General features: G+C 54.9%; 1 protein-coding gene across 4 annotated transcripts; it reads left to right on the top strand.

Annotated features, from left to right (window-relative positions):
* The first annotated feature begins 117 nt into the window (after nt 1-117).
* On the top strand, nt 118-26527 carry NAA60 (N-alpha-acetyltransferase 60, NatF catalytic subunit). 4 transcript variants are annotated; one of them, XR_009256764.1, is made up of 7 exons: nt 120-267; nt 17646-17761; nt 20176-20305; nt 21653-21749; nt 22780-24432; nt 25179-25281; nt 25369-26527. XR_009256764.1 is itself a non-coding variant. In XM_058711388.1 (6 exons), exons 2-6 carry the CDS (start codon nt 17652-17654, stop codon nt 25377-25379), a joined length of 825 nt encoding a protein of 274 aa, XP_058567371.1. In that variant the 5' UTR covers nt 118-267; nt 17646-17651; the 3' UTR covers nt 25380-26527. The 4 variants fall into 4 exon arrangements, 1 of the variants encoding a protein (XP_058567371.1); XM_058711388.1 differs by having other exon boundaries at nt 118-267; nt 24146-24432; nt 25179-26527; XR_009256762.1 differs by having other exon boundaries at nt 25179-26527.

Below are 26527 nucleotides of genomic sequence, written 5' to 3'. Positions count from 1 at the left end.
GATGACGGCGGCGGCTTCGGGCAGCTGCAGCGTCGGGCGGAGGCGCCCCCACGTGGGGGGCCGGTGGCCAATGGGCTTCCGGCCTGCGTCGCCGGCCGGGCGCGGGAGGCGGAAGTGCCGCGGGCCGCCGCCTCCGTCCGGGCTTGCGGCCCCTGCCGGTTACATAACTCGTTGCGGGCTTCGCGCGGCCTCCCTTTTCGGCTGCCGGTGACCCCAGGATGCGCTGAGCCCCACGACGGCGTCCGCTGCCGCCGGCTCCTGCCAGAGGTGAGGTCCCCCGGCTCGGGTCTGCGGTGGGAGCGCTGGGCCCGGCCGGGGACTGCGGTCGTGAGGGAGGAAGGGGCAGCGCGCACCGGGCGGGCGGGGGAGTTGGGGAGCCGGGTGGGGGAGGTGGGGACGCGAGTCGGCTGTGGCGGGGCGTGGGACGGCCGGGGCGCGCGCGGCCCACACCGCTGGGTGCCCAGGCGTGTCCGCGCGGTGCCGAGGGGCCCGCGGGGCTCGCGCCGGCCCGGGGTAAAGAGGGCCTGTAGAGTCCCCGGCGCGCTTCCCCGCGTGCCCCCAGCACCCCTTCCCGGGACGCCTCCGGGCCAGGGCCCCGGACGAGTTCGTGGGGGAAATTTGGGACCAGAGGGCGGACCCGCCGGGTCTCCCTCCTGGTGAAGGGCCTGGCCTTTTCACAGTTCGGCGGTTTGCCGCCGCCTGGCCTGCCCTACCTTCGCTTTGGTACTTGTTGCACGGATTGTAGTTTTTTGCTGACTTGTTTGCCCTCCTGTGAACTCTTGACAGCCTGGGGCTCTGTCTTCCTCATCTCCCGACTCTCTCGTCCTCGGCTGTACCTTTTGTTTTTAAGACAAATCAATTTCTTTCGTTTCTGGTAGTTTACAGACCGGCACGCAGATCGTAGGACAGCTCCGACCTTCTCCGCCAGATCGGGCACTTCTCAAGGAAGGGTGGGGGTCTGTAGCCCCTGTGATGTGGCCCGGTGGGAAAATTGTGAGGGAGGCTGTGAGCCTTCTCTGGACCACTGACAGCACACACGTATCTGTGTGCCCCGCGGGTGACAGAGCCCAGGACCTGGAGTTACTCTGCAATAAACGTGGGCATTGGCGGCTTCATCGATCTGTTAAATTCTGCCAAGTCCTGAGCCATAAGATTTTGTTAGTCAGTGGTCCTGACGGAAGGATAGCAGCCCCACACACTAGCTCCCTGTGTCCCCAGGTGGTGGTTAATTGGAGCCTCAGAACTGGAGAGAACATTGCTGGTTGCAGAAGTCTCACCAGAGGGCTGAAGGCAGAAAACTTCTAGTTAATGATTAACTGATCCAGGAAAGTTCTGTGACTCCGGGTCATCTACAGAAATACCACAATCCCTGTGGCATCTCGTGATGTAGAGATAAGTGTGAGAAGTTATTTGTTTGCCCCGTGAGGCATGAAGAAGGGGAGTTCTGAGCAACGTTGAACTAAAAGGGGCTGGAGCAAAAACATATTCTCTCATGAAAGTCTCTGAATTGCTTTAAGTTTAGAAGAGAAGGGACTACACACTAGACGAAATTCACAGGTGGCGAAACTCAAGGGTCATCTTTCCAGATGGACAGATCAGTCATGGCAGTGCACATAGGTCTTCGCTCACCTTGTTTAGGGATTTTGTGTAGAATCAGTGTGCAGATCGGCCCTTGAAAATGCAGCGTGCCTGAGCGGCCTCCTCGTCGGGCCATAGTTTGCTACAACTCCATCCCCCTGAGCTTGCAGACACCCTGGGATTCTATGTAGACTGTTAAAACTTGTACAAAACTAAGCCTAGGCGTGGTGTAGTGTTAACAGGCCAGAATAAAAAGTGTAGACATGTTTTGTTTTAAGTGTATTTATTTTTGAGAGAGAGCACATGAGCGGGGAGAGGGGCAGAAGGACAGAGGGACAGACAGAGAGAAAATCCCAAGCAGGCTTCACACTCAGTACGGAGCCTGACACAGAGTCTGATCCCACAACCCTGGGATCCTGACCTGAGCCGAAATCAAGAGTCGGATGTTGAACTGACTGAGCCACCCAGGCACTGCTAAAAAGTACTGACGCGTTTTTAAAAGGTCTGTTTGTAGCTTTTACCTCTTCTGGTTATAAGTTGCGGTGACTTTGTCACCTGTTTACGTCATCCAGACCCACTCGCAAACTTCAGATCTGACCTGAAGTTACTTAGCGACAGCGTGCCTTCGGCTGGGATGTAAAAAAATTCCTGGATGCTAGGAGATTTGAGAGATAAAAGATACCTACGAGGTGATGCTCTCACTGCTCCCTGGGGACTCGGCCCTGAGACTGCCTGAGCCTCAGTGTACCATTAACAGCATTTTGGTTTCTGGCACCCTGAGGTGTGTTTAGAGGGACCCAGAACGCTGACGGTGCAGCCGCTGCTGGTGACACAGCTCAGAGTCCTCAGAGCTCTGCATTTAGGGTGGCACGTGCCTTTGCAGTGCTGAGATAGCCCAGAGGTCTCAGCTCTTGGTGACAGTTCTCCTACCTGGATAGAAAGCTGGCTCCTCCGAGGCAATGTCTTCTCTGAAGTGGTGGCTCCTTGTTTACATTTTATCTCCACTATCTTCCCTCGACATCTGTTTCTAGAAGGAATCCACAAAGCCCTCGAGATTTTTTGATGTCCATCCCTTGTTTGCAGAAAGTGAGCTTGGACGATCGACTCTGTGTCAAAGCTGGTCTTGCTTACGTCCGTGCGCGTTGCTTTCAATCTGCAAAGTGATGCTGATGCTGGACTTCTTTCTGGCTAAGCTTAAATGCTGATTTTTTTTTCCCCCCAGCAAATGTCTGTAAGTGTCTTTGATAATGCCAGGATCGGGCCTCCTTCCCTAAATCTCATCCTTTATTAGCGTGACTTTTGATAGGAGCTGGCTGGCAGGCCAGTTCAGGATTAGCTGAAGCCCAGCTATCTCACACTGCTGATTGAAGAGAGAGACCCATGCATTGGGAACCCCAGTGAGCATACGGTAGTTAGCATTCTGGTATGGACCTTAAGGCGTCTGCTCAGTGCTTGTGGAATGATAGGAAGGAAGTGTGAACACGGAGGCAGGGCTTTCTGCATGAAGTGGTTTGGGGTCCAAGTCAACCATCGAACCGGTGCCCGATGGAGCCTGCGTGCCGAAAAGGCTGGCCGGCGTGCACAGTCACCCGAGGTGGCCACAGAACTGAGCTGAGATAGATGGTCAGGTAGAGAAGGAGTAACAGCGAGTGGGGGCCAGTTCCCTGGTTGCATCCTGTCAGCATCTCAGATTCCTCATGTCTTCACCTGAGACTGACTTCCAGCTCGGCAGGGCCCATGTGGCCGGTGGGGGGGAGGGGGGGGGGAGCCACCTGTGAATGTGACAGCGCAGAGACTTTTAAATGTCTCTTCAACTTGTAAGAATGATTACCCATTTTGCCCCAAAATGGACTCTTAGTGCCAGCTTTTAACCCCGTGGCCTCAGAATAGTGTGGCATTTTGTGTACTGATGCGAGAAATGAACCTTGTAAACACAGATTCACAGTTGTAGAGAAGCAGAGGAGGTGGTTGTGGAAGGGGACACAGTACAGCGGTCTGAGGAAGTCTTTGTTCCCTCTGCTTTCACAGGAAGACCAGAGAAAAGTATTTTGTCATCTGCAACAAACCACGTTACACCGGTTCTATTTCTTGTCGAATAGTTACTGTTGTTAAAAATCAAATCCTGTCCCTCTTTTTTATTTCCTGAATTCCTGAAACGTGATCTATTTGGGCAGCAGCATATTGAAATTTGAGCCCATCTTGAAAAGAACCAAAAAGAAAGCAGTTTCATTATATAAAATAGCCTGTGGGTAATTGTCCTTTAGGTACTCGAAAGAAAGCTGGAAAATGTTAATGCAGCAGTATTTACATCTTTTCTGTTGTGTTCATGGGAGGGCTGTTGGATACTTCTTTCAGACTTGTTTCTTTTTGGAGCCACTCCTGACTTTCTTTGAACTCTTCGGCAGGGCTTGCTGGTCAGAGAGCCCCTGCCGGTTCTATTCTTAGTTTCACATTACAGTGCTTGGTTTCTCCTCTGGCCTCCCATTTTTAACACCTTCGTTGATGTGTGTCTGCAGAAAAGCACACTGCTTGATAAATGGTCACGGCATAAATGTACCTGTGTACATAGGGCCCCAAAAGGCCCCTTGGTCCCTTACCAGCCAAGCCCTTTCCGTTGGGGGGAGGGGGAGAATCATTATCTTGTAGGAAACACCAGAAACCATGGGGTATATAGGGGATTCTTAGTTGTGCTTTACATGGCACGTGAATTTCTTTACTGTGAACGTGTGTTCTTAGTAAAACAAAAAGGTTTATAAGAGCATTTCCTTCCCTCAAGAAAAGGGGAATGTTTTTATTTTTTTATTTTCATTTTAAGTAAGCTCCATGCCCAACGTGGGATTCGAACTCATGACCCTGAGATCAAGAGCTGCACACTCCACTGACTGAGCCAGCCAGTCAGTGCTCGGGGAATGTTTTTTTTTTTTTTTCTTTTTTTAACCTTTTTAAAAAATGGTCATCTAAAACTTATAATTTTTTTATTTGGATTTTATATAGCCACTAAAATTGTTTTTCAATAATTACAGGTGTACTTTTTAAAATATGTTTATAATTCTGTTCGGCATCCTCATCCACAACTACCTTCTCTGCTCCATTACAGCTTTGAGTGTGTGTTTAGAACATTTGTTCTTGGTATCGGTGCACAAAATGCCCTGCTCTTTCGAGGGTCTAGGGTTTAAAAGTTGGCAGTAAGAGATAGTATTTTGGAGCAAAATGGGTAACCATTCACCTTATAATTTGAAGAGACACTGTAAAACTTCCCAGTTGTTGCTAATTAAAAAAAAGCCCCTGAGATAATTTTAATAAAAGCGTATTCATGATTTTCACATACCATCTGACAGTTGTTTTTTTTCTGAAAATAAAAATAGTTCAAGCTCATTAAAAAAAAAAAAAAAAAAAAAGCTCAAGTAATGCAGAAATGAGTGATGTGGAACACAGACGTCTGCCATAATTCCAGAGGCAAATGCTGACAGGAGGTCGAATTACTTTTAAAAAATAATAAGTTAACCTCATGATCAAGTGTTAACTTATACCAAATTTGACCCACTTTCATACTTAACGTCTCTTTGATTCTGGAGGATCCTAGACTCAAAGCCAGAGAAGCGGAGATTAAAAACCCCCATGCAACAACAAAACCCAGCAGAGGTGGAAATGCTGAAGGAAGGCAGGGAGGCCTGGCTTGCTGGGGGCAGTGGGGAGGGGGGCGGGCAGGGTTACTGATACCCGACTCCCCCATTGGAGTACTTTTTCCTTTCAGAGTGAATAGCTACCACCTGGGTCTGTGTCACCACTGCCCCTGGCAGTGCTGAGAATTGAGAATTGCTGGTGGCCTGTGGGAGAACAAACACTCTTGGTTGGGTTTGAGCCCTAGACAGGGTCCAGTCTTGGGTGATAGTCAAGAATGCAGATTAGGGGGCGTCTGGGTGGCTCAGTCCATTAAGCATCTGACTCTTGATTTTGGCTCAGGTTACGATCTCAGTTTTGTGAGTTCAAGCCCCGTGTCAGGCTCTGCGCAGACAGCACTGAGCCTGCTTGCGATTCTTTTTCCCCTGTCTCTCTCTCTGCCCCCGCTCTCCCCCGCTCTCCCCCGCCCCCCGCTCATGCTCTGTCTCTCTCAAAATCAGTGAACTTAAAAAAAAAAAAAAAGAACGTAGATTAAATACATTCTTAAATACGTTACCCTTTGATTTCCCCTCTCCCCCCAAATGTGGTATTTACAGGTGTTTTTGTTGTTAAACCAAACTAGTTGACCACTCACTGGATCAGAACTGGGAATTACACTCTGGGTGCACCTTGTCAGGCGGCCTCTTACCGTGATCCCAGCTGAAAAAGCCTCGGGGCAAAAGCGCTTCTTTACCAGGCCATCCTTTGGGCCTGCTGTCTCCAGCCTTGAGCTCGGTCTTGGAGAACGTACGAGCTGGCAGCAGAGGCTCATCTCCACGCTCATTTTCTGTTCTGGGAAGATGAAACACATCTGGAGCTTTCCCGTGAGGCGACCATGGGGTCTGCTCATGGCTCCACATCTCTGGCCCCCTGTTCCAGTGTCCCCTTTTCTCCCAGCTCATAGTCTTGTCTCATCTTCCTCTTCATCATTGTCTCACCCTAGATCTGGGCTTTTGTTCTCCGGATTTGACACTGACCAAGTAGGGACACAAAAGGCAAATAGTCCTTTGGCTGCCTGTCTGCCACCTTTGTGGAAGTTCGCTGGCCTGACTGCTGTGATGCAGGCCCTTGGAACAGCCAGAGGGTTCTCTCCGACTGTCTTGAGCGACGTAGCCTTCCCAAGGGGCTCGGGTGGTCTGAGCGTATGCCCTCCACATCTGGACATGAGGGAAAACAAAATGGAAAAATAAATTTAAGACAAAATAAGATCTATGTCGTCTTGAGGCACAAAGTAAAACTAAAGAGCAAAGCTCCAAAATGCAACAGGTCCTCTGAACTTGACAGAGGCTTTTGTCTTTGCTTTCTCATCCTTGAGAATCTGGAGGAGGTCCCAGCTGTCAAGTGCCTGTACCCCAAGTTCTCTGGCCCCTGGCTGAGAACTTGGCACCTGACTGTAATGTTTACCACTAGCTTATAATTAATGTGTAGCCCCCTGCCCAGATCTTTTTTTTTTTTTTTTTAATGTTTATTTTTGAGAGAGAGCGTGCACATGCAAGCAGGGGAGGGGCAGAGAGAGAGAGGGAGACACAGAATCCAAGGCAGACTCTAGGCTCCCAGCTGTCAGCACACAGCCCGATGTGGGGCTCGAACTCAGGAACCGTGAGATTGTGACCTGAGCCGAAGTCGGATGCTTAACCGACTGAGCCACCCACGCGCCCCACCCCCTGCCCAGATCTTAAGCAGAGCCATGTGTTTGACGTAGTGGAAGGAGGCACAGAACATCACCATCCCCCCAGCTAGTTGCCTTCTGCCCCTTCTCAGTTCCCCCATCGCATCCACTTTCTGATTTCTGTCACCATCGATCCCTTTAGCTGGTTTTAGAATGTCCTGCAAGTGGAATCCTCCAGTATCGTGACTTTGCGTTTGGAGAAAATTGTGTGTGAGAGTTGTGGGCTCCCCTCAGCGTGAGGAGGTGGGTTCTCAGAGGGCGGCTGTTTGGAACCGGAACGCCAGCTGCCTGTTTGCGTCCCCTTGTAAATTATTCACGTTGCTCCTGCACTGAGGTTTTGGGAGGAGCCCAGCCTGCCGGAGCAGCTGCCCGTGTGAACAGCTGGGCTGTGAAGCGTGCTCCCTTTGCCCCTTGGGGCTCCTTTGAACCCTGTAGCCCATTTTACTGCTGTGCTGCAAGGCAGGGTCCTGAATCCATCCCTGTCTTAGTTTCCGTCCCCCTACCCATCCTAAAGGCGAGAGGTTAGCTCATTACTGTTGGGTTTTTCAAGCCTATAACCCTGGCGTCTGCAGAATTTCACATTCCTGAGGGCCCTGTGTCTAACGCTCGCGCTGTGGGCGAGCTTGTGCTAATCTTCCCTCGAGCCTCACTTGAGAAGACGCCTGGAGTTCCAGGAAAGGCCATGGTGGTACTCCGTCGTGGGTGGCGGACTGAGGGTTCAGAAAAGGGATGGACCAAGTCGTGAGCTTTAGAGGGTTTAGAGAGGAGATTCTCGAGGAGGCTGCTGGCTTCCAGAGAGGGGGAGCTGCCGGTGCCCTGTGCGCGTGTGCTGGGGTAGAAGCCGGCCCGAGACGGTCAGGAATAAAGCAGGAAGGTGGCGGCGCGGGTTATGTTGAAGGGAAGCTGGTGGCAGGAAGGCCTGTCCAAGAGCAGGTACACACAGTCCCCAGAGTAGGGGGTGGGTGGGCGGGGCAGGAGGGGATGTGGAGCTGGGCCAGGGACGGGAATGTGGGGTGGCCCTTGGGAAGGGGCCGTCTCATTTCATCTTCGCAGCTGCAGGTAAGAAAGCAGAGGCACATACAGGACAGCTGTCTTGGGGTCACAGTGACCCCAGCCTCCTTGCAGGGTCTGAGAGCACAGGGCATAGCATCCGGAGCATAAGTGGAGGGTGGTCTAGCCTCGGCAAGGAGGAAGGACCCTTTTGAACCAGTGGGAGTAAAAGAAGAGAAGGAAGGGAAGGTTCTAGGAGTGCTAATGGGTGCAGTGTGGTCATGGCTGGCCCGAATACCCGGCTAAGGGCAAGGGGAGAGGCCAGAGTACCTGCCAAGGCATTAAGAGAATGGGGTGGTTTTTACAAGTTGAATGTGGCTTGTGTGAGACCAAGAGGCAGTGCCTCTGAAGAAGGCAGAAGTCCTGTGGACCTGGGGCATTGGGGCACGAGGCAAGGGGCATCCAGAAACAGGGTTGTCCTGGCCTCCTTGCCTGGAGCGGGAGTGGAGTGCCCTGTGAACCTCGTGATGGCCTGGAACCCGTCTGGGAAGTGGAACAGTTCGTTCTCAGCCCGCAGGTTCTGAGTTCCCAGCACTTGGCAGTGGAAGGGAGATGGAAAGTGCCCCGGCGGACGTTGGGGACATCTTGGTGGCCTTTCCTCCACTTTCACTCTGTCCCTCTGGCTGAGCACTCAGAGGCGGTGCCCAGGTGTCCAGACACCACCCTCTCCTACAACCTGGGAGTCCTCAGGGAAAAGTGTCCTTTCGTACAGGGACCAGGGAGGTCGTTTCAGCAGAGAAGGAGGACAGGGTTTGCAGACAGCCTCCTGAGGATGTGGTCGGGGACCGAGAAAGGACAGAGCAGGTGAGCAGGCAGGCCCTTCATTTGCTTCTTGGAGAATCTGGTTTCTGTCCCTCCTTGAGTTGCTTCACTCAGCCACCCTGCCCCCCAGAGGTCAGGGGCAGAATGCAGACCCCGGAAACCTAGGCAAGAATCGTCACACAAGCCTGGACCTTCGCAGCTTCATGTTTTAGCTTCACGATCCAAGCGAACTTTGGGTTCCTTGCATAAGGGGTCCCTGCTGTTGTAGTGTAGATGTGCCTATGTCTTGTAGGGAGACGTGCTGAAATGTGGCCTTTGTGTCTGCGGCTTCAGTGTCACATCCACCAGCATCCCAGGGCTTAGATGGAGGCCCGATTCGGGGGCCTCTGCTCTGGCTTCAGCCGTGGGCCCCTGTTCTCTAGTGAATCACCAGGATCCTTGCTCCATAAGCCCCAAGAGGAGCCCATAGCAATAGGAGACTGGCGCATGGTGGAAGGTTCTGGAAGAATAAGTGGGGGTTCCTTCAGGTGCCAGAGGTGGGTTCCCTGTCCTGCTCTCTGTCTGTGAATCACCCACTTGCCACCCCGGCATCTCGCATGCACCGCTGCCATCTCTACGCTTGTCCTCCGACTCCCTTCCTTCCTGTCCGACAACCGTGAGCCACGTTCTCCCTTTCGCTGCCTTCCTGTCCTTTTCTCCACCCGCTGTCAGTTGGGCTGGGACACACTAGGCACTATAAATGCTGCATTTTCCCCTAGTTGAAAGTGACTTTCTATTTTTAGATGAAGGCTTATGAAAACATGGAAGTACTTTTAACAGGGACATGAGAATCCACAAATCGGTGTGTATCTTGGAGCCCAGTGGTTTTCTTGAAAGTCAGACTGGGAACAAATCCTGCCACTTTGGTCAAGAGCCTTGTCCCAAGGGTACTAGGGAAAGATTGACAAATCCCAGGATATGAGAGATGTTCGTGTATTGTGGATGTCATCCTTTGCTATCAGGCCTCACGGTAGGGGTTTTTTAAAAAATCTTTTAAAATCAGTTCTATTGGGGGCGCCTGGGTGGCTCGGTCGGTTAAGCGTCCGACTTCGGACGTCATGATCTCATGGTTCGCGAGTTCGAGCCCCGCGTCGGGCTCTGTGCTGACAGCTCAGAGCTTGGAGCCTGCTTCACATTCTGTGTCTCCCTCTCTCTCTGCCCCTTCCCTGCTCATGCTCTGTCTCTGTCTCAAAAATAAATAAACATTAAAAAAAATTTTTTTAATAAATAAATAAATAAATAAATAAAATAAAATCAGTTCTATCGAAGTTCAGTACACACACGACAGAATGCACCTGATGAGTTTCAGCGTGTGTGTATGTACGCGCATCTGTGTGTGTAACCACCACCGCCACCTAGAAAGACCACATCCTGTCCCCTCAGGAAGTGCCCCGCCCCCAGCCTCCCAGGTCCCCAGCCTCAGGCAACCTGACAAGTCGAGGCCTGGCTTCCTGGCTGTGGCCATCCGGACCCTGATCGCCGGCTGCTGGCTGCCCTTGCTCCGCTCATTCCGTTCGCTGTGCTGGAGGGTCTGGTGGGAGTGTGCCGACTGCGTCCTGTCCCGCACCTCCTTTCCGTGGGAGCTCAGAGCACGTTTGCCGGGGACCAAGAGCACAGTGGGGCACGGCCAGTAAGATCCCTGGGCCTCTGCCAAGGGCAATGAGGGCAGGCAGTCACGGCACCCCGTTTCGGGCTGGCTCAAGCCCATCCAGCACCAGATGAACTGTCTAGAGAGCTGTTCCTGGAAAGAGGAGGACGTGAACTTTCCTGGCACAGGCCAAATGTTGGAGCTGAAGGTTGATTTTTAGATTCATCTGGTGATTTGTGGTTTGTGTTGATTTCTCACTGGGGGGTGGGATGGGGTGTGCGTGTGATGTTTCCTTTCTCAAAAGCATTTAAGCTGCTACCCTGTGAAAACTCACAGACGGCACAGATATTCTTGGCTGAGACCCAGTAGCTTCCTGTGATCGCTTCTTGCACAATGACCGACTTTTTTTCCTTCCAGTGTGAACTAATTAGGATCGGCCCAAATCGGGGGTAAGCCACCAGGTTGGCCTTGGCGCACTGGCAGCTCTTCCCCGTCTCTCAGTCTGTATCTCCTGCCGGGCTCCCTGGTCTTCAGCTTTGTCTTCCCAGGGGCCCCCACCCTACCGGGCGGGCACAGACGGTGGCAAGGTCTGGGTCCTCCCTCGCCCCCTCCAGTGGGCACTGGTGTGGGTCCCTGCAGTTTGACTTGCGGGCTGCAAAGCTTCTGATGGTCTCCAGAATCTCCTGTGACTGCCTTCAGAAAGACTCTAGCATTCCCTGTCAGGATTAGTTCGGTTTTGTTGTGAACAGCTTGATTGCGATCTCCTCCGCATGCTGTCCACTCCACCTGCCGCGAGAGTGCCGTTCAGTGTCTACAGTGCGCTCACAGAGCCGTGTATCCGTCACCACGTTCGGCTTCAGGACATTTTCACCGCTCCCGAAAGAAATCGCATCCCCGTAGCCGCCACCCTCCAGTGCTGCCAGCCTCTGCAACCACACTTCTACTTCCCGTCTCTGGATTTGCCTGTTCTAGACATTTCTTGGAACTAGAATCCTAAGCTAGGTGGCCTTTTGTGTCTGGCTTCTGCTCAGCATCATGTCTTCAGTGTTCATCCCTGTCGTAGCCGGGGTCAGTATAAATGTCCAGCATGTGGACAGACCGCATTTTATTGATGTGGTCATCCATTGACAGATGTTTGGGTTGCTTCCACTTTAGGGCTGTTTTCGGTGAGTCCGTACTGGACTCCCACTCACCCTCCCTCCTTTGCTCAATTTAGGGGAGGAATTGTGTCCTTGTTGGGGTGTTGATATTTATAGATCATCCTGTTTGGCCACTTGGATTGGCAGCTGGTGACGTGTTGGGGTTTGTCCACCGGGATTTTCCCCTGAGATTGTTGCAGCAGGGAGAGGGGGGTGCCCCTCGTCTCAGGAGCCTTCTCTGGAAAGACTGCACTGAGGGACAAGGCTTGTCGTTGGCCTTGGATGATGTGGGGCTGTTGACCTGTGACTCAGAGGCTCCGGGTTTGGGCCGGGGCTTCCTGCACTTCCCAGTTTTCTTGGCCGGAAGGGGAAGGAGTTGCCCTGAACTGACCCTGTGGCACATGCATAGCATCTTGGGCAGCTTCAAGCCAGCTCCTAAAACAGTGCCCTGTGTCCTAGGACTACATGGTGAGTGTCCTGTCGCTCTTTAAAACATCAGAGGAGTTTGAGGGCTGCTTAACTCGGGTCCTCGGCAGTATTCACTGAGCCCATAACCCCCTGGACCGGCCGCCACACCCACCTGGGATCCAGAGTGTGGGTCAGTGAACCAGCCCTGGTTTGAGAGAACTCGCTCTTCGGGGGAGGAGGTGCACAGAGGCAGCGGGCGTCCCTGCGGGGTGTGGTGCTGCTTTTCCAGGTGCCAGAGGCGTTTAAATCCGTCGCCTGGCACACCTGCCATCTATATCTGACACTCCGCCTCTGTGGGAAAGTCGTTTACTCGATTAGGAATATTTTCAAACAGTCCCTTCGTGTACTCTCATCCAATTGGACGGTTACTAACATTTAGCCCTAACCCTAACTTTGCTCCAACTAAATTAAGTTACAGGATAGTCTGTCGTTTTGCCTCTGCGTATCCAGTATGCATCTCTTAAAGAATATGGATATTCTCGGGAGGTCATGATCTCACAATCCGTGAGTTCGAGCCCCGTGTCGGGCTCTGTGCTGACAGCTCAGAGCCTAGAGCCTGCTTCGGATTCTGTGTGTGTGTGTCTCTCTCTGCCCCTCCCCCACTGTATTCTGTCTCTTTCTTTCTCAAAAATAAATATTTAAAAAACTTAAAACATGAATATAGACATTTTCTGTACAACACTATTCTTATACCTTACAAGGTTAATGGCACCTTCAGTTGTTGTTTTAGAGACTTTGTGTGTGTGTGTGTGTGTGTGTGTGTGTTGTGTGTTGTGCCGGAGAGTTTTTTTTTTTTTTAATTTTTTTTTTTTCAACGTTTTTTATTTATTTTTGGGACAGAGAGAGACAGAGCATGAACGGGGGAGGGGCAGAGAGAGAGGGAGACACAGAATCGGAAGCAGGCTCCAGGCTCCGAGCCATCAGCCCAGAGCCTGACGCGGGGCTCAAACTCATGGACCGCGAGATCGTGACCTGGCTGAAGTCGGATGCTTAACCGACTGCGCCACCCAGGCGCCCCAAGAATTTTTTTTTTTTAAAGTGTCAGAGGTAGGGGCACCTGGGTGGCTCAGTTGGTTAAGTGTCCAACTTCGGCTCAGGTCGTGATCTCACGGTTTGTGGTTTAGAGCCCTGTGTCAGGCTCTGTGCTGACAGCTCGGAACCTGGAGCCTGCTTAAGTTTCTGCGTCTCTCTCTCTCTCTCTCTCTGCCCCTCCCCCCTTCTCTCTCTCAAAAATAAACAAACATAAAACATTAAAAAAAAATTAAGTGTCACAGGTATACTGCGTGGATTCAGAATCCAGCTAAGGGGAATGGGGGGGTCAGCAGGTGAAAGCCTCTTTCCAGTTCAGGTGAGCCTGAACTGGTGTGGTGCCTCCAGCCCTGAACCAGGATCGATGTTCAATAAAGTTCAAGGGAATGTCTCTGGACCGGCCAGACGGTGCTAGTTAGCGGCTGGTGGTCACCAGCAGCCCACATTAATGGGCTCTTCCTCTTCAGCTCCCAGCCCGTTGGCGTCAGCAGCTCGTTCCAGCGGCAGCACTGCCCTCTGGGGCCTCACCCTTTCTATTTTAGAGGCAACTCAGACTGGCTGGCTAAGGCCAAGCCAGAGACAAGTCCAGGCTCAATGTCCGAATCCATCCTTTTGTGGGACAAGGGAGAGTTACCCTTGCTTTGCGGGTTGTACAGAAACCTGCAGGGGAGTGGCAGTTTGTACCCGACTGTGACTGCGGGGGTCCATCCTGCCGTTGGTGGGCGGACCCCTCAAGCCCGTACACTCAGTTTCTTTGGGACAAAATGGCCCTTTGCTTGGGATGACTGGGGAACCACAGCCTATCCAGTGACCGCTAGTCTATATTTTGGACGGGGATGACTCATAAAACTCAGGATTTGACACTTTCGGTTAACCGGTCCATTTCCCAAGAGGTAGCTGGCCAGTTGAGAGGCATGAGGTTCCTAGTGTCACACTGGAACGTTCTGGGCCACAGGCCGCATCCTGGATACCATTGAGGACGGGTTGGAGCGGACGGCCACGGACGAGCGGAGCACTGGAACAGCCCCACTGTTTAGGAACCAAACAAACAGTGGATCTGTTGTTGACCCAGAGATCAGGCTGGACAGAGTTTTGTTTCTGAAGGCGCATTCCAAGAAAGAAAAAAAGCAAGCAGTGTGGGAAGGTCAGATTTGCTTAGTCTGGTGATATTTTTTGTTGCTTGGTTGCTCTATTGGTTTGTGTTTTTTTTTGTTTGTTTTGTTTTAAGTAGGCTCCATGCCCAGTGTGGGGCTTGAACTCACAACCCTGAGATCAAGGGTAGTGTGCTTTACCGGCTGAACCAGCCAGGCGTCCGGGCGCCCCGTGCTTGGGTTTCGTTTTGTGTTTGGTTCTGAGAACTCAGATACATGCCGACCCACAGATGGGGCTGCCTCGTCCCAGCAGGCCTCCCAAGTTAACTGTGGTGACGGTTCGTGTCCCTTGTTATGTCAGCACAAATGGCTGTCTGTGCCCTGCCCGGAAGGAGGGTTTTTTCTGGGTCAGCTTAGCTCTTGGGGGCTTTGTCAAGCTCTTGTATCCAGGGACCAGCTCTGTCCCCTTCTGAGTGACAGGTCTCCAGCAGGGCTCCTGCCGTAGACGCCAGTTTCTAAGGTGCAGGTGCTACCGTGACTGTTGCCTGACCCACGACCTATCGGGGTCCACCAGGCCTCAAGCAGGGACAAACCCGTTCCTTGTCCCAGGGGGTGTCCCATTCCGTCCCCCTCAGATCCCTGCGTCAGGGCACCTGGTGCTGCCGGGAGGGCCACAGGAGGGGTCCCCACCCTGCAGACCCCACACGGGCAGTGTGCAGGCACTGGTTGAAGACACGGAGGGAGGAGGAGAGAGCAAGTCCCCTCTCATTTCAACTCGAGCCAGTGCTCCTAGAGGGACACGTCGGGTGGCGTGGTCCCCACCCCTGGGAGTTTGGCGTGTGCTGGAAAGTTGGAACCCAGTGTGGCCACAGTACCCCTGCCTCCTGCAGCCCTGCAGACCACCCCACAGCCCCTGCCGTTCCCAGCCGGAGGGGCTCCTGCCCTCAACCAGCCCTTGGCTGGCGCTTGGCCTATTTAGCAGCACCTGGTCCCATGACCGGCCTTCAGAGGGGCACGTGTTGCTGAGCAGAGCGTGCTGGGGTTATGTGTCCGGGGCTTAGAGGGTGAGCGGCGCCCCCACCATCCCAGTGGTCAAGCCTGGCAGTGGAAATCAGCCCTGGCAGCTGGCACACTAGGACATGTCCTTCCCGGAGACCCACACAGGAATGCCTGAAGTCTCATGGGAACCGGGCCCTAACAATGTCAGGGCAACAGGAGCAGGTGACCTTGAAGCATTGTCACAGGCCCTCACTTGGGCTGGCTGAGTGGCGAGGGCTGAACTTCCGGGTCCCCGAGACCTTTGAGCCTCACCAGGACTGTCTGGGTGCACACTCACAGAACGGTTGCTAGAGTCAGTTGGGGCCAGTAGGGAATGACAGTCCTCTCCGGGGTCCCGTCCCCCAACATTTATTATGAAAAAGTTGGAACACGTCGAGAAACGGAATGTGTGGGCCGTAAGTTCCCACACTGTCTCTTATCTGCCACCCGTGTCCCGTGGTTCCTAGCACCGTGTCCATGTTTGCCTCCTGAGTAATGAAGTCTCTCGAACCACTTAAAGTTCATTTCACACCCCACGATGCCTCTGTCCAGCGTATTTCAGTGCGCATCTCCCAAGACTTCCTACGTAGTTACGCCCTTTCATGTCCGGGACAGCCAGTAGCAGCTTCGCAATACTGTCTGCTCTCCAGCCCCTGTTTATATTTTCCCAGGTTACTTTTGGTTTGTTCTTTTTTCCCAGTGGGGGTTTACACGTTGCATTTGGTAGTGGGTCTCCTTGTCTTTTTTAGTCTACTTTCGTTCGTTCCTTCTTCCTTCCTTCCTTCCTTCCTTCCTTCCTTCCTTCCTTCCTTCCTTTCTTTCTTTCTTTCTTTCTTTCTTTCTTTCTCTTTCCCTTCCTCCCTCCCTCCCTATCCCTCCCTCCCTCTCCCTCTCTCTCTCTCTCCACAACACTGATCTCTGGAAGAGACCAGGCCAGTTGTCTTGTAAGATGCCCCACATTCCGTGTTTGTTGGCTGTCGTGGTGCCGTTAAACTGAAGCCTGTGTGCTGAGTTCAGGCCCAGCGTTTTGGGCAGAACCCTGAGTGGTCAGTGTATTCTACCTCGTGGTTACAGGGCAGGCTCTGTCACTGGGGGCACGTGGGGCTGCTGGACCTGGGTTGGCAGGTTAGGCTTTTTCCGGGGGTCAGCAAATCCTGGAGATGCAGGCGCTTTGTCAGAATCCAGCCTTCCTGCCTCCCTTCCGTTAATTGACACAAAGAGGCCGCTCCATCAGCAGCCTGGACTGAACGTACTTTCCTGACTTAAGAAAATTTTTTTTACTGTTTTATTTATTTTTGAGAGAGAGAGACAGAGTGAGACAGAGTATGAGCGGAGGAGGGGCAGAGAGAGGGAGACACACAATCCGAAGCAGGCTCCAGCCTCCGAGCTGTCAGCACAGAGCCCGACGCGGGGCTCCAACTCAGGGACTGTAAGATCATGACCTGAGCCGAAGTCAGACACTCAACTGACTGAGCCACCCAGGTGCCCCTTTCCTGGTCTTTTAAAAGGGTTGTTCGCAAGGCGCCAGGCTGGCTCAGTCAGTGGAGCACATGTGACTCTTCATCTCGGGGTTGTGAGTTCAAGGGCCATGTTGGGTGTGGAGATTACTTAAAAAAAAAATTTTTTTTAAAGGCGCCTGGGTAGCTCAGTCAGTTAAGCATCTGACTCTTGATCTCAGCTCAGGTCTTAATCACAGGGTGGTGAGTTCAGGCGTCACATTGGGTGTGGAGGTTACTTATAAAACAATTTTTTTTTTAATAGGAAGGGAAGATCCTTTGTAAAATAAATAGGGGCACCTGGGTGACCTCGATGGCTCAGTCGGTTAAGTGTCTGACTCTTGATTTCGGCTCAGGTCATGATCTCACAGGTCCTGAGATGGATCCCTGCGTCAGGCTCTGTGCTGATAGTGTGGAGCCTACTCGGGATTCTCTTTCTCCCTTTCTCTCTGTCCCTCCCCTGCTCGGGAACATGAGCTGTCCCTCAAAATAAACTTAAAACTTTCTTAAATAAAACACTTACAAAAATAAAAAGAGTTGTTAGCAACTCATGACCCCTGATCTGAACTTCAGCCTGTCTCACGGGCTCTCTTCCTGCCCAGTCTTTGTCGGCGGGGGGGAGGGGAACAGCTCAGCCAGCAAGCGCCACTTCCCCTGGAAACCTAGCCATGCAGCCCCAGAGGGGGCCAGGGGCAGGAGAAGTCGGGTGTGAGCCCCTGAGCTCTCCGTGGTAGAGACTCAGCAACGGCTGGCTGGGGTTGCGGGTGGGGGGGTGGGGGGGTGGGTGGCGACAGGCAAGAGGAACCAGGGAGAAGCAGGCAGGTGTGGGCGCTCCGGGTCCTGGTCTGCAGTCTGGGGGCAAGTGGCACCTGTGCTGGGACCGTCGTGAGGGACAGAAACGCTCGGTGCGGTGACGAGGAGACGTCCGCCCACGGGGGATGAGACTAGTTTTCCCGTCTTGCTGCCTCACAGGTGACAGGTGGGGCCGGCCGGTGAAGGGGTGCGGCCGCCCTCCTGACGCTGCCTCCCGCCCTGCAGGTGTGAATGACAGAGGTGGTGCCGTCCAGCGCCCTCAGCGAGGTCAGCCTGCGCCTCCTCTGCCACGATGACATAGACACCGTGAAGCACCTGTGCGGCGACTGGTTCCCCATCGAGTAAGTCGAGCGGCGCCGGCCGCCCCCCGCCGCAGAGGGTCGGGGTGGGGAGCGGGCAGGGGGACGCGCACGAAGACTTGCTGCGAAAGCCAGGACGGCCCGGCAGCGCCGTGGCGGCCCGGGGTCACGTTGCCTGTCGCTAGGCCTCGGTCCCTGCCCGCCATCGGGCTCCCTCCACCTCACCGTGTCCCTCGTGCGGAGAGTTCCGCCCTGGGCTTTACGGAGAATCTTTAGCCGAAAAGCTGCCGAGCGCAGTGCCGGTGACGATTCAGAAGACGGAGAAGCAGCTTAAGTGTAACGTGAGGCCTCGGTTGCACACGTCGGGCTCTGGGCCTGCAAGTACTGTAGTATTCAGCCAGGGAAAACCCTGTGGAAGAGAAGAGGTATGTTGGTCGATGAGGGGTTTTTCTGTGTTTGTTTTTCAAATGAGCCGGCAGATGAGAAAAGTAGAGTAGGAGACAGCCCTGTGCCCATCCTGCTGCTCTTTAAATTTTTTTTTTTTTCAACGCTTTTTATTTATTTTTGGGACAGAGAGAGACAGAGCATGAACGGGGGAGGGGCAGAGAGAGAGGGAGACACAGAATCGGAAACAGGCTCCAGGCTCCGAGCCATCAGCCCAGAGCCCGACGCGGGGCTCGAACTCACGGACCGCGAGATCGTGACCTGGCTGAAGTCGGACGCTTAACCGACTGCGCCACCCAGGCACCCCATTTAGTTGTTGTTTTTATTTATTTTTTTTTAATTTTTTTTTCAACGTTTTTTATTTATTTTTGGGACAGAGAGAGACAGAGCGTGAACGGGGGAGGGGCAGAGAGAGAGGGAGACACAGAATCGGAAACAGGCTCCAGGCTCCGAGCCATCGGCCCAGAGCCTGACGCGGGGCTCGAACTCACGGACCGCGAGATCGTGACCTGGCTGAAGTCGGACGCTTGACCGACTGCGCCACCCAGGCGCCCCTCTGCTGCTCTTTAAAGACCTGTGCACGATAAAAGCCTGCGAGGTCATACAGCGCGTCACGGGGTGTTGTCGGTGGTTTGTGGGGCGGCGGTTGCAGCTGCAGCTTCGTCTGTCCGTCTGTCTGTCCTCCTCTAACTGCTCGTGCGGCGGTTGCGGTGGGGGAGATAGGTGCAACTTCGTATGTTACAGCCTCCCGGCTGGGAGCTGGGTAAGTGCCAGGGGTGAACTCGCAGCGAGCACTGTGCGGGGAGCTGTGCCGACAGCAAATCCTCAGTTCTCATCGCAAGGATTTATCATTTAAAAAAAAAAAAAAAACTTTTAAAAATTAAAAACGAATTAGATCTTGCATTTCCATGAGTCCTGCCCTCTGATGGGTTGTGTCCCCGGCCGCGCGCGCGCGCAGAGGGAGGGGAAGGGCAAGCGTCAGCCTTCTCGGGGTGTGGGCGCAGCGGCTTCAGGGGTCACCGGGGGTGCCGTCCTTTCACCCCGCGGTCCCCTGCGTGGGTCAGACCCTGCACCAGGTGGAGCCGTGCTGGGCTGGAGCCTCTGACTCTCCTCACAGCTTCCTGTGCCTGAGGCCCCAGGTTCCAATGACGGTGAAGCGAGCTGCAGTCCCATGGGCTGCGTGGTGGTGGCAGCTCCGTGTCCCGGCTGCCACACCAGCCGAGCGCTCTGGGGTCAGAAGATGACGGTGCGGGGAGGACCAGGGGAGGGGTGTGGGCGATGCTCAGGTCCCATCGAATGTGCCAGTGGGTGGTCAGTGGCCTCTCTGCTATGTCGCCGCGAGGGTAGGGCACCCTTTTCCAGCTCTGGGTCTCAAGAAAGGCGTCTCAGTGTTACCTGTTGTCTGTCCCGAGTTAAAAAACGAATGTACACCCCCATCAGCCCTCCCGACTGTGTCTCCTGGCTGTGGCTGAGTCTGCTTTTTCATTACTGCTCCCAGGGCCTTTGCACAAAATGTTCTCTTTCCTGCTCCCCCGGGCGGGGAGTCTTGTGAACAGCCCCCGGCAACCCTGGCCACACTCTGCCCTTGAGGGCTCGTCCCCATCGCTACCTGGGAGGTGCCGTGAACCCAGATGCACTTGGCTGTGAACTTGGCCCACACCCCCAGTCTTGAAGGGGTCTCGTAGAATTCTCGGAAATGACCCAAGTGTCTGAGGGTCATCTCTTCCAGCTGCCCCTGCACGTCATGCTCTCGTGGAGAGAACGTCATTGGGAGTTTTTTTCCTCTCCTCTCTTACGTGAGGATAGAAAAATCATTTTTCCCATCAGAAATCCCCAGTGCCGTCTAGACAGATTCCTGCTTTAAGAAGACCATTTGGTGTAGACGGAGTGGTGGACAGACAGACTCCTTCTCAGTCATGGAGCAGTGGGCAGAGCGGCCCCCGGTGCCCCGTGGTTCTGCAGCCAGAAGCCCAGCATCAGCGTGTTCACCTGACCTTGTCCTCCCCCCTCAGGTACCCAGACTCATGGTATCGTGATATCACCTCCAATAAGAAGTTCTTTTCCCTCGCCGCCACCTACCGGGGCGCCATCGTGGGAATGATAGTAGCTGAAATAAAAAGTAGGACCAAGATACACAAGGAGGTGAGTATGTGTGGTGAGGAGCTGGTGGTCCCCGTCGCCGGCCGGGCCTGCTGGGGGTGGTGACCGAAGCACGCGCCCTGCTCTGTGGCCCTTTCTCCCGGGAGCCCAGACCGAGTATGAGCCTCGGGGGTGTACGTGGCACCGTTACCCACGCGTTAAATGAAGGACCTACCGCAGGCCTCCTAACAACTGTCATTTCAAAGTGGGGGCGGGTGTAAGTGATGCCCTGAGAATCCCCGGAGTTGTCAGGGGCTCTGGAAAGATCTGTGACTTGTACTGGCAGCAGTGGCATGGAACTGCCACCTCTGCTGTGGTTGGTTGAAGGACACGGTCAGTTCCAGTAAGAGGTTAGGGAACATGGAGAATTTCCTTTCATCCGGATTCACAGACCCCTCCCCGATCTGAGAACTGGAGGGTCTGTGGGCCCCGTGTCCACAAGCTCTGCTCTGAACGCACAGTGCGAGGCCACAGCCACAAATACGTTGTTGCACGTCGTCACGTTGGATCAAGATTGTGCCTAATGATTTTGGTCATCTTAGCGACTGAGCTGTGTTTCCCACATGGGTATTTACTCCAAGGACAGGAAGGAACCCGCTCACAACCTGCATTGGTTCTGCCTGTTCAGCTTCGGTTACTTCTTTAAAAGTAGAAGAGGGACAGCTCCCTTTTACAGACCCGACCCACTCGAGCGGACCCCATCTTGCTTGTGACTAGATTGTGGCAAAGGTAGTTTCTGTTAGGAGTGACTTTCTATCCCAGCTTCCTCCTGGGCTTTTTGCTTCCGGTTCGTCTTGCACGGCGGCCGGATTCATGACTCTCCTGGCTCCAAATGCCATCCCCGGAACCAAGGAGCACGCATGGGTTGGCCTGCCATGTCACTCTGCCCGGTGTGGGCCGCACGGGGTGCTGGGGGGGGGCACTCGAGCCCCCACCGCCTTTACTCAGAGACCACCTGGTGGCAGTGTAAGGTCCTTGAGACAAACCTTTTCAGACCTCATCCAGCTGTCTTGTCCCAAGTGCCCAGTACGTGCCCACACTGCGCAGTTGTTCCCTTGTTACCGCTGTAACCTCACACCCTATGGTCCTGCCACCCCCACACGTCCCCGAGAGGAGCGGCTTTTTGTGTGTGTCCTCAGTTTAGCCATTTGCGCCGCAAAGCCTCGCACCCTCTTGTCTCTGTGTGTGTGTGTGTGGGGGGGGGAGCCTGTCCATCATCTTTGCTCTGTCCCCTCCTACCCCAGCACCCCCACAGGGGTTGTGGCGGGAGAGTCGGCCCGTGGGATGTGCCAGCACCAGGACCAGGCCCCTCAGCCGTTAACCTGATTTTCTTTCTGACTTTTTCTTCAGGATGGAGATATTCTAGCCTCCAACTTCTCTGTTGACACACAGGTCGCATACATTCTGAGTCTGGGAGTGGTCAAGGAGTTCAGGAAGCACGGCATCGGTAAGGCACAGCCGTGCTCACGGTGTTTGGCGTGTGCTCCAGCCACCGTGTCCAGTCACGTCCCATGCGCTGGTGACGTGCCTGTAAATGTCCCTCGTCCCGCTCTTCCCCCTGTCCTGCGTGGACTTCCAGCCTCCCACCCCTCCCAGCAGGTCCCCGGCCCCACCTCCCTCCACCCCATTGGCCTTCGACCCCTGCTTCTAGCACCCAGTTGCCAGGTGCAAACAGCAAAGGCCGTCTGGGTGATGCCTTCATTCCCAAATATGACCTTTTTTTAAAAGTTTATTTATTTTGAGAGAGGGACAGAGCCTGCGGGGGTGGGGGGTGGCAGCAGAGAGAGGGAGAGAGAATCCCAAGCAAGCTGTGCGATGTCAGCGCAGAGCCTGATGCGGGGCTCAAACTCAGGAACCGCGAGATCATGACCTGAGCCCAAGTCAGAAGCTCAACCGACTGAGCCATCAGGCGCCCCCCAAATGATCAGATTCACAACACTCCCAGATGTCCTCGTCGGGGAATGGGTCACCACACACACAGTTTATGTCAGGTCATGAGGTGTTGCTGATTAAGAGTAGAAAACGATTGACAGCCAGTCCTAGCTGCCACGTGCCAGATGCCCGTCATGTGCAGGGGGCTGTGCCCCAGGTGCCGCTCCAAGCCCCTGCTCTGCCCCAAGCCCGCAGGCAGCAGTCTCCCTTTGTGACTCAGGCCTGTCCGTTCTACCTTTTCCCTTCACTCAGGTTCGCACTTGGTGATGTCTGGAAGGTTAGTGAGTCTCCGCCATGGGCCCAGCCCCACTGAGGGAACTGCCTGACCCCCATCTGCAGTTCCGGATGCCTGATGGTCTGCCGCTAACGAACCCCATCTGGCCGTGGCATTCTAGGGGCTTTGACGGAGCGGTTGCGGGAGTTCCATCTGTGATACGATGGCAGAGATCTCTGTAGATCTGTAGAGATCTCTGGCAGTCTCGCTTCCTCATCTGCCTCCTGCTCCCTGCCTGCCCTGCTGTGCGTGACTGTCGTCCCTTCTGCAGGTTCCCTCTTACTCGAGAGCTTAAAGGATCACATATCAACCACCGCCCAGGACCACTGCAAAGCCATCTACCTGCACGTCCTCACCACCAACAACACAGCAATAAACTTCTACGAAAACAGAGACTTTAAGCAGCATCACTATCTCCCCTATTACTACTCCATCCGAGGGGTCCTCAAAGATGGCTTCACCTACGTCCTCTACATCAATGGTGGCCACCCTCCCTGGACAATCCTATATCCTTTACTTCTCAGGGGTGAGGGATATGGCTTCCTAGCCACAAGGGTGGCTCGCAGGGCCAGGGCCCGTGCACCAGATGGAGCCGCTGTTGCCTTCCCATGCATGACTCAGGAGGCCAAGCTCACAGGACGTGCTGTGGCTAGATCTGGTTGTACTCAAGTGTTTCTCAGACTTCACCCGTCACGAGGTGTGGGTTTTAACCCCCTTGGCCAACGATCCATGCTTCCAACAGATACCGATTAGGAGCCTCCTTTTCCAGGTGCACAGGAGATGCACACAGCTGTCAACACAACAGTGGGTCCCCTGCCGTCAGGGGGCCCGGCCCGTGTGCCGTCAGTCAGGGGAGGAAACAAGCAAGGTGAAAAGAATTGCTGGCTGTTTGCAGCCCTGGGGTTCAGACCTCCCTTTCCTGAGGCGTGTCACCCAGAGCTGTGTCCCCTCTCACCCCCCACACGCCGCTCCCTCCTCTTTCGCCCTACTCTGGGCAGAATGGGCAGTTGGGAGGCCAGGAGGCTTCCTAATAGTTCAGGATGTGGCTCCAGAATGCTCTGTGTGAGGGTGAGCCAGCAAGAAGCTGATGAGGCGAGCGAGGCTAGGGTTTATCCGTTTTATGGGGACATAAACAGGAGGGAGAAGCCTGGCCTGCAGGCTCCCCGTGCATGTGCACGTGGGCCTCTTGCAGCTGTCCGGGAGGTCGGCACCGTGACCCCTTCCTTGTCCCAGGGCCCTGCCGTTCCGATGCCTGAGTACGGGGTCAAGTTGGGACACTCACTCTCCTGCCGGACCTCTCCCCCTGGCGCCCCGTCCCTTCCCACGTGCCTGAGCTCTGCTCACCCAGGAGGTGCTCTCCGACCCAGTGCCACCCTTTATTTCTTTGCACGGTGGAGCCCCTCCGGCTCACGAGGCTTTCCAGCACCCTACAGAGGCTTAGCGGGCTTTTGGCCTCCTTCCTGAATGGCGGCGTCTGCGTGCAGGCCTGCGGCTTACCGCGTGGGCCTGCTGACCGTGCCGCCAGGGGTGCGTGGGCACACAGGGCGAGCCGATATTCCTTAACAGAGCCGCACGGACTACATTCAGCACCTGGGCTCCGCTCTAGCGAACCTCAGCCCCTGCTCCATCCCGCACAGGCTCTACCGCCAGGCCCACAGCCTGCTCTGCAGCTTCCTGCCGTGGTCCAGCATCTCCACCAAGGGTGGCCTCGAGTATAGCCGGACCATGTGACGCCGGCTGGGCGGCCTCCGCCAGGCCCCACCCTTCGGCACCCCGCAGAACCCGCCTTCCTGGCCGTCCGACTTCCGTCCTCTGCAACAGAGCTGGTGGCCGCTCGCCGGGCCCGTCGGCCTGCCCCAGCTGCAGGCCCGGTGCTACGCGGGCTCGGAGCAGAGCGTCGTGGGGCATGCCTGGTCTTGGACAGGTATGCTGGAGCACGTGGCGGGGGGGGAGGGGACAGGGGAGCCGAACCCGGTGGGATGGGGGGATGGCGGTGCCAGGACATTAAGCCCGTGGCTCTTTCCACAACAAAAACAGAAGGGCCTGAGTGGGCGCCTGCTGCACAGGGATGTTGGGGAGTAGTGGCAAGAGCTGAAGTAGTCTGACTGACTTTCAGAAACTTCAGGAAGGAAAGCAGGGTCCTTGAGCCCTTGGCCAGGACTTCTGTCTTTTCACTTCTGAGCTCCGATTACAAAAAGAGAATGTGTTCATGTGGTTCCAATAATTAAAAAGGTACCAGATCAGGCCCCTCCTACCCCTCCCCCAACCACTCAGCTCCCCTTCTGAGGAGCATCCAGTGTTTCAGTGTCATGGCCGTGCTTCCAGGCCCGTGCTAACAGGACCTGGTGGCGGGGCCTCGTGACCAGGGCTTTGCTCATACACGGCCACTCCTGAGTGCCATATGTGCTAAGGAGAGCTGGCCTCTCCGACCACAGAGCCAGGAGTCATGGGGACTCCCAAGACCCACCCCTTTCCACAGACACAGCCCAGGGCAGTTGGGTGGTTTGGGCCAATTCACATGGGCCGTGGCCACCTAGGCTGAATCCTCATCGGTGCCCTGATCTGTGCAGGGACCAAGGGCACCTGGGAGCCCCAGGCCGGGGCAGTGCAGGCTTGAGCAGGCCCTCTCCCTGGAGGCCTTCACCCCAGCTCCCCTCTTCTTTTCCACAGGCTTTTCCAGTCCTCCTTTCTTTTCTGGTAACCTGTGGAAACCGCCACCTCTGCCTCTGTCCTGGTCCTGCCCCCATGAGCGTGCACCGGCCCCGCTGGCCAGGTGAGGTGCGGCAGCATCCACTGTGGTCTGTTCCTTCCGCTGCTCCCTTCCCCTCCGATGCCCATTCCTTCCAGTTCCTTCCTCCAGAGCCGGAATGAACTAATGGACGGCAGGAACCCAAGTGTTGTGGACAGACTTGACCCTGAAGACAGAGGAGCCTCAGAACAACGAGGGCGTGAGATAAAGGGAGTGCCAGACCCTTGTCCAACACCGGCTCCCAGAAGCCCGGGGTACGGGGAGCAGCCCCTGCCTGTCCATGGAGGGCTGGTTCACGGTGGGCGGGACCAGGGAGGCTTTTCCCCCAGGCACAGAGCTCTGGGGCTCAGACCCTGACAGGAGAGGTCAGATAATGCAACAATTCCCCACTGCTCAGCTGGGAGGTCGGGCCCTCTGGCAGCATCCTGCGGGGGGCTTCATACTGTTGCGGAGGGCACAGGGCTGCCCCAGGGAGCTGGGCTGAGGACAGGTGCCAGGGAGGTTCCTGGGGGTCTTCTCCCCAGTCCCCCAAGTCCACCAGCTGCAGCTCCGAAAGGATGTCTGTCGAAAGGGACCTGGCCTTCGGGGCTGGGGGTTGTCGTGTGCCTTGTGGTCCCTCAGCCCCTGGGGGCAGCGACAGGAGAGGCTATCAGCGCCAGGAGGTGCGCGCAAACATCACTTGCTTCTGGCGTCACTCTCACCCCCATTCCCCAAAGCTTCTTGCTCCCCAAAGCTCCTCTCCAGAGGAGAGGGGGTAGCAGGGCCAGGCCCGGCGTGGCCACAGCGCGCCGGCCTGAGAGGAGAAGGAGGAACAGCCAGACCGGGGGGGCCTCCGGGGCAGTCACGCTTCCTTCCCTCAGAACTGCACAGTCTGGGGCCACCTCCACTCATGAGGGTAGGAGAGAGGGATCCTCGAGACGAGGAGAAGCCGTGGGCAGGAGACACGCTCTCCCCCCTCCCCACCTCGTGACTGGTGGTGCCTCTCGGGGTGAGATCCCCGCCTGTGCACTGACCTTGGCTTCATGCTGAGGCCCAGTTTAGTGTCCTCTCTAATCTGAACCAACGGTGATTGTATGATTTTTATTTCTGCCCCGAGGGGTAAGGGCAGAGTCTTCTGGAAGGTTTTGCCTTGGACTTTCATAATTGAGCTCAGAGGCCTTGCCCTGCCCCCTCCCTCCCTGCCCCCAATCACTGCAGTGTCCAGCCCAGTGTTGAACAGATTGTAGTGTTTTGTCTCATTACAAACAAATAAACAGACTTTAATTGGTCA

This window comes from Neofelis nebulosa, chromosome 18, assembly GCF_028018385.1.
Source record: "Neofelis nebulosa isolate mNeoNeb1 chromosome 18, mNeoNeb1.pri, whole genome shotgun sequence".
In the NCBI taxonomy this organism is placed as follows: Eukaryota; Metazoa; Chordata; class Mammalia; order Carnivora; family Felidae; genus Neofelis; species Neofelis nebulosa.
The sequence above is the reverse complement of the archived record's forward strand: the minus strand, read 5'-3'. Positions and strand labels throughout refer to the sequence as shown.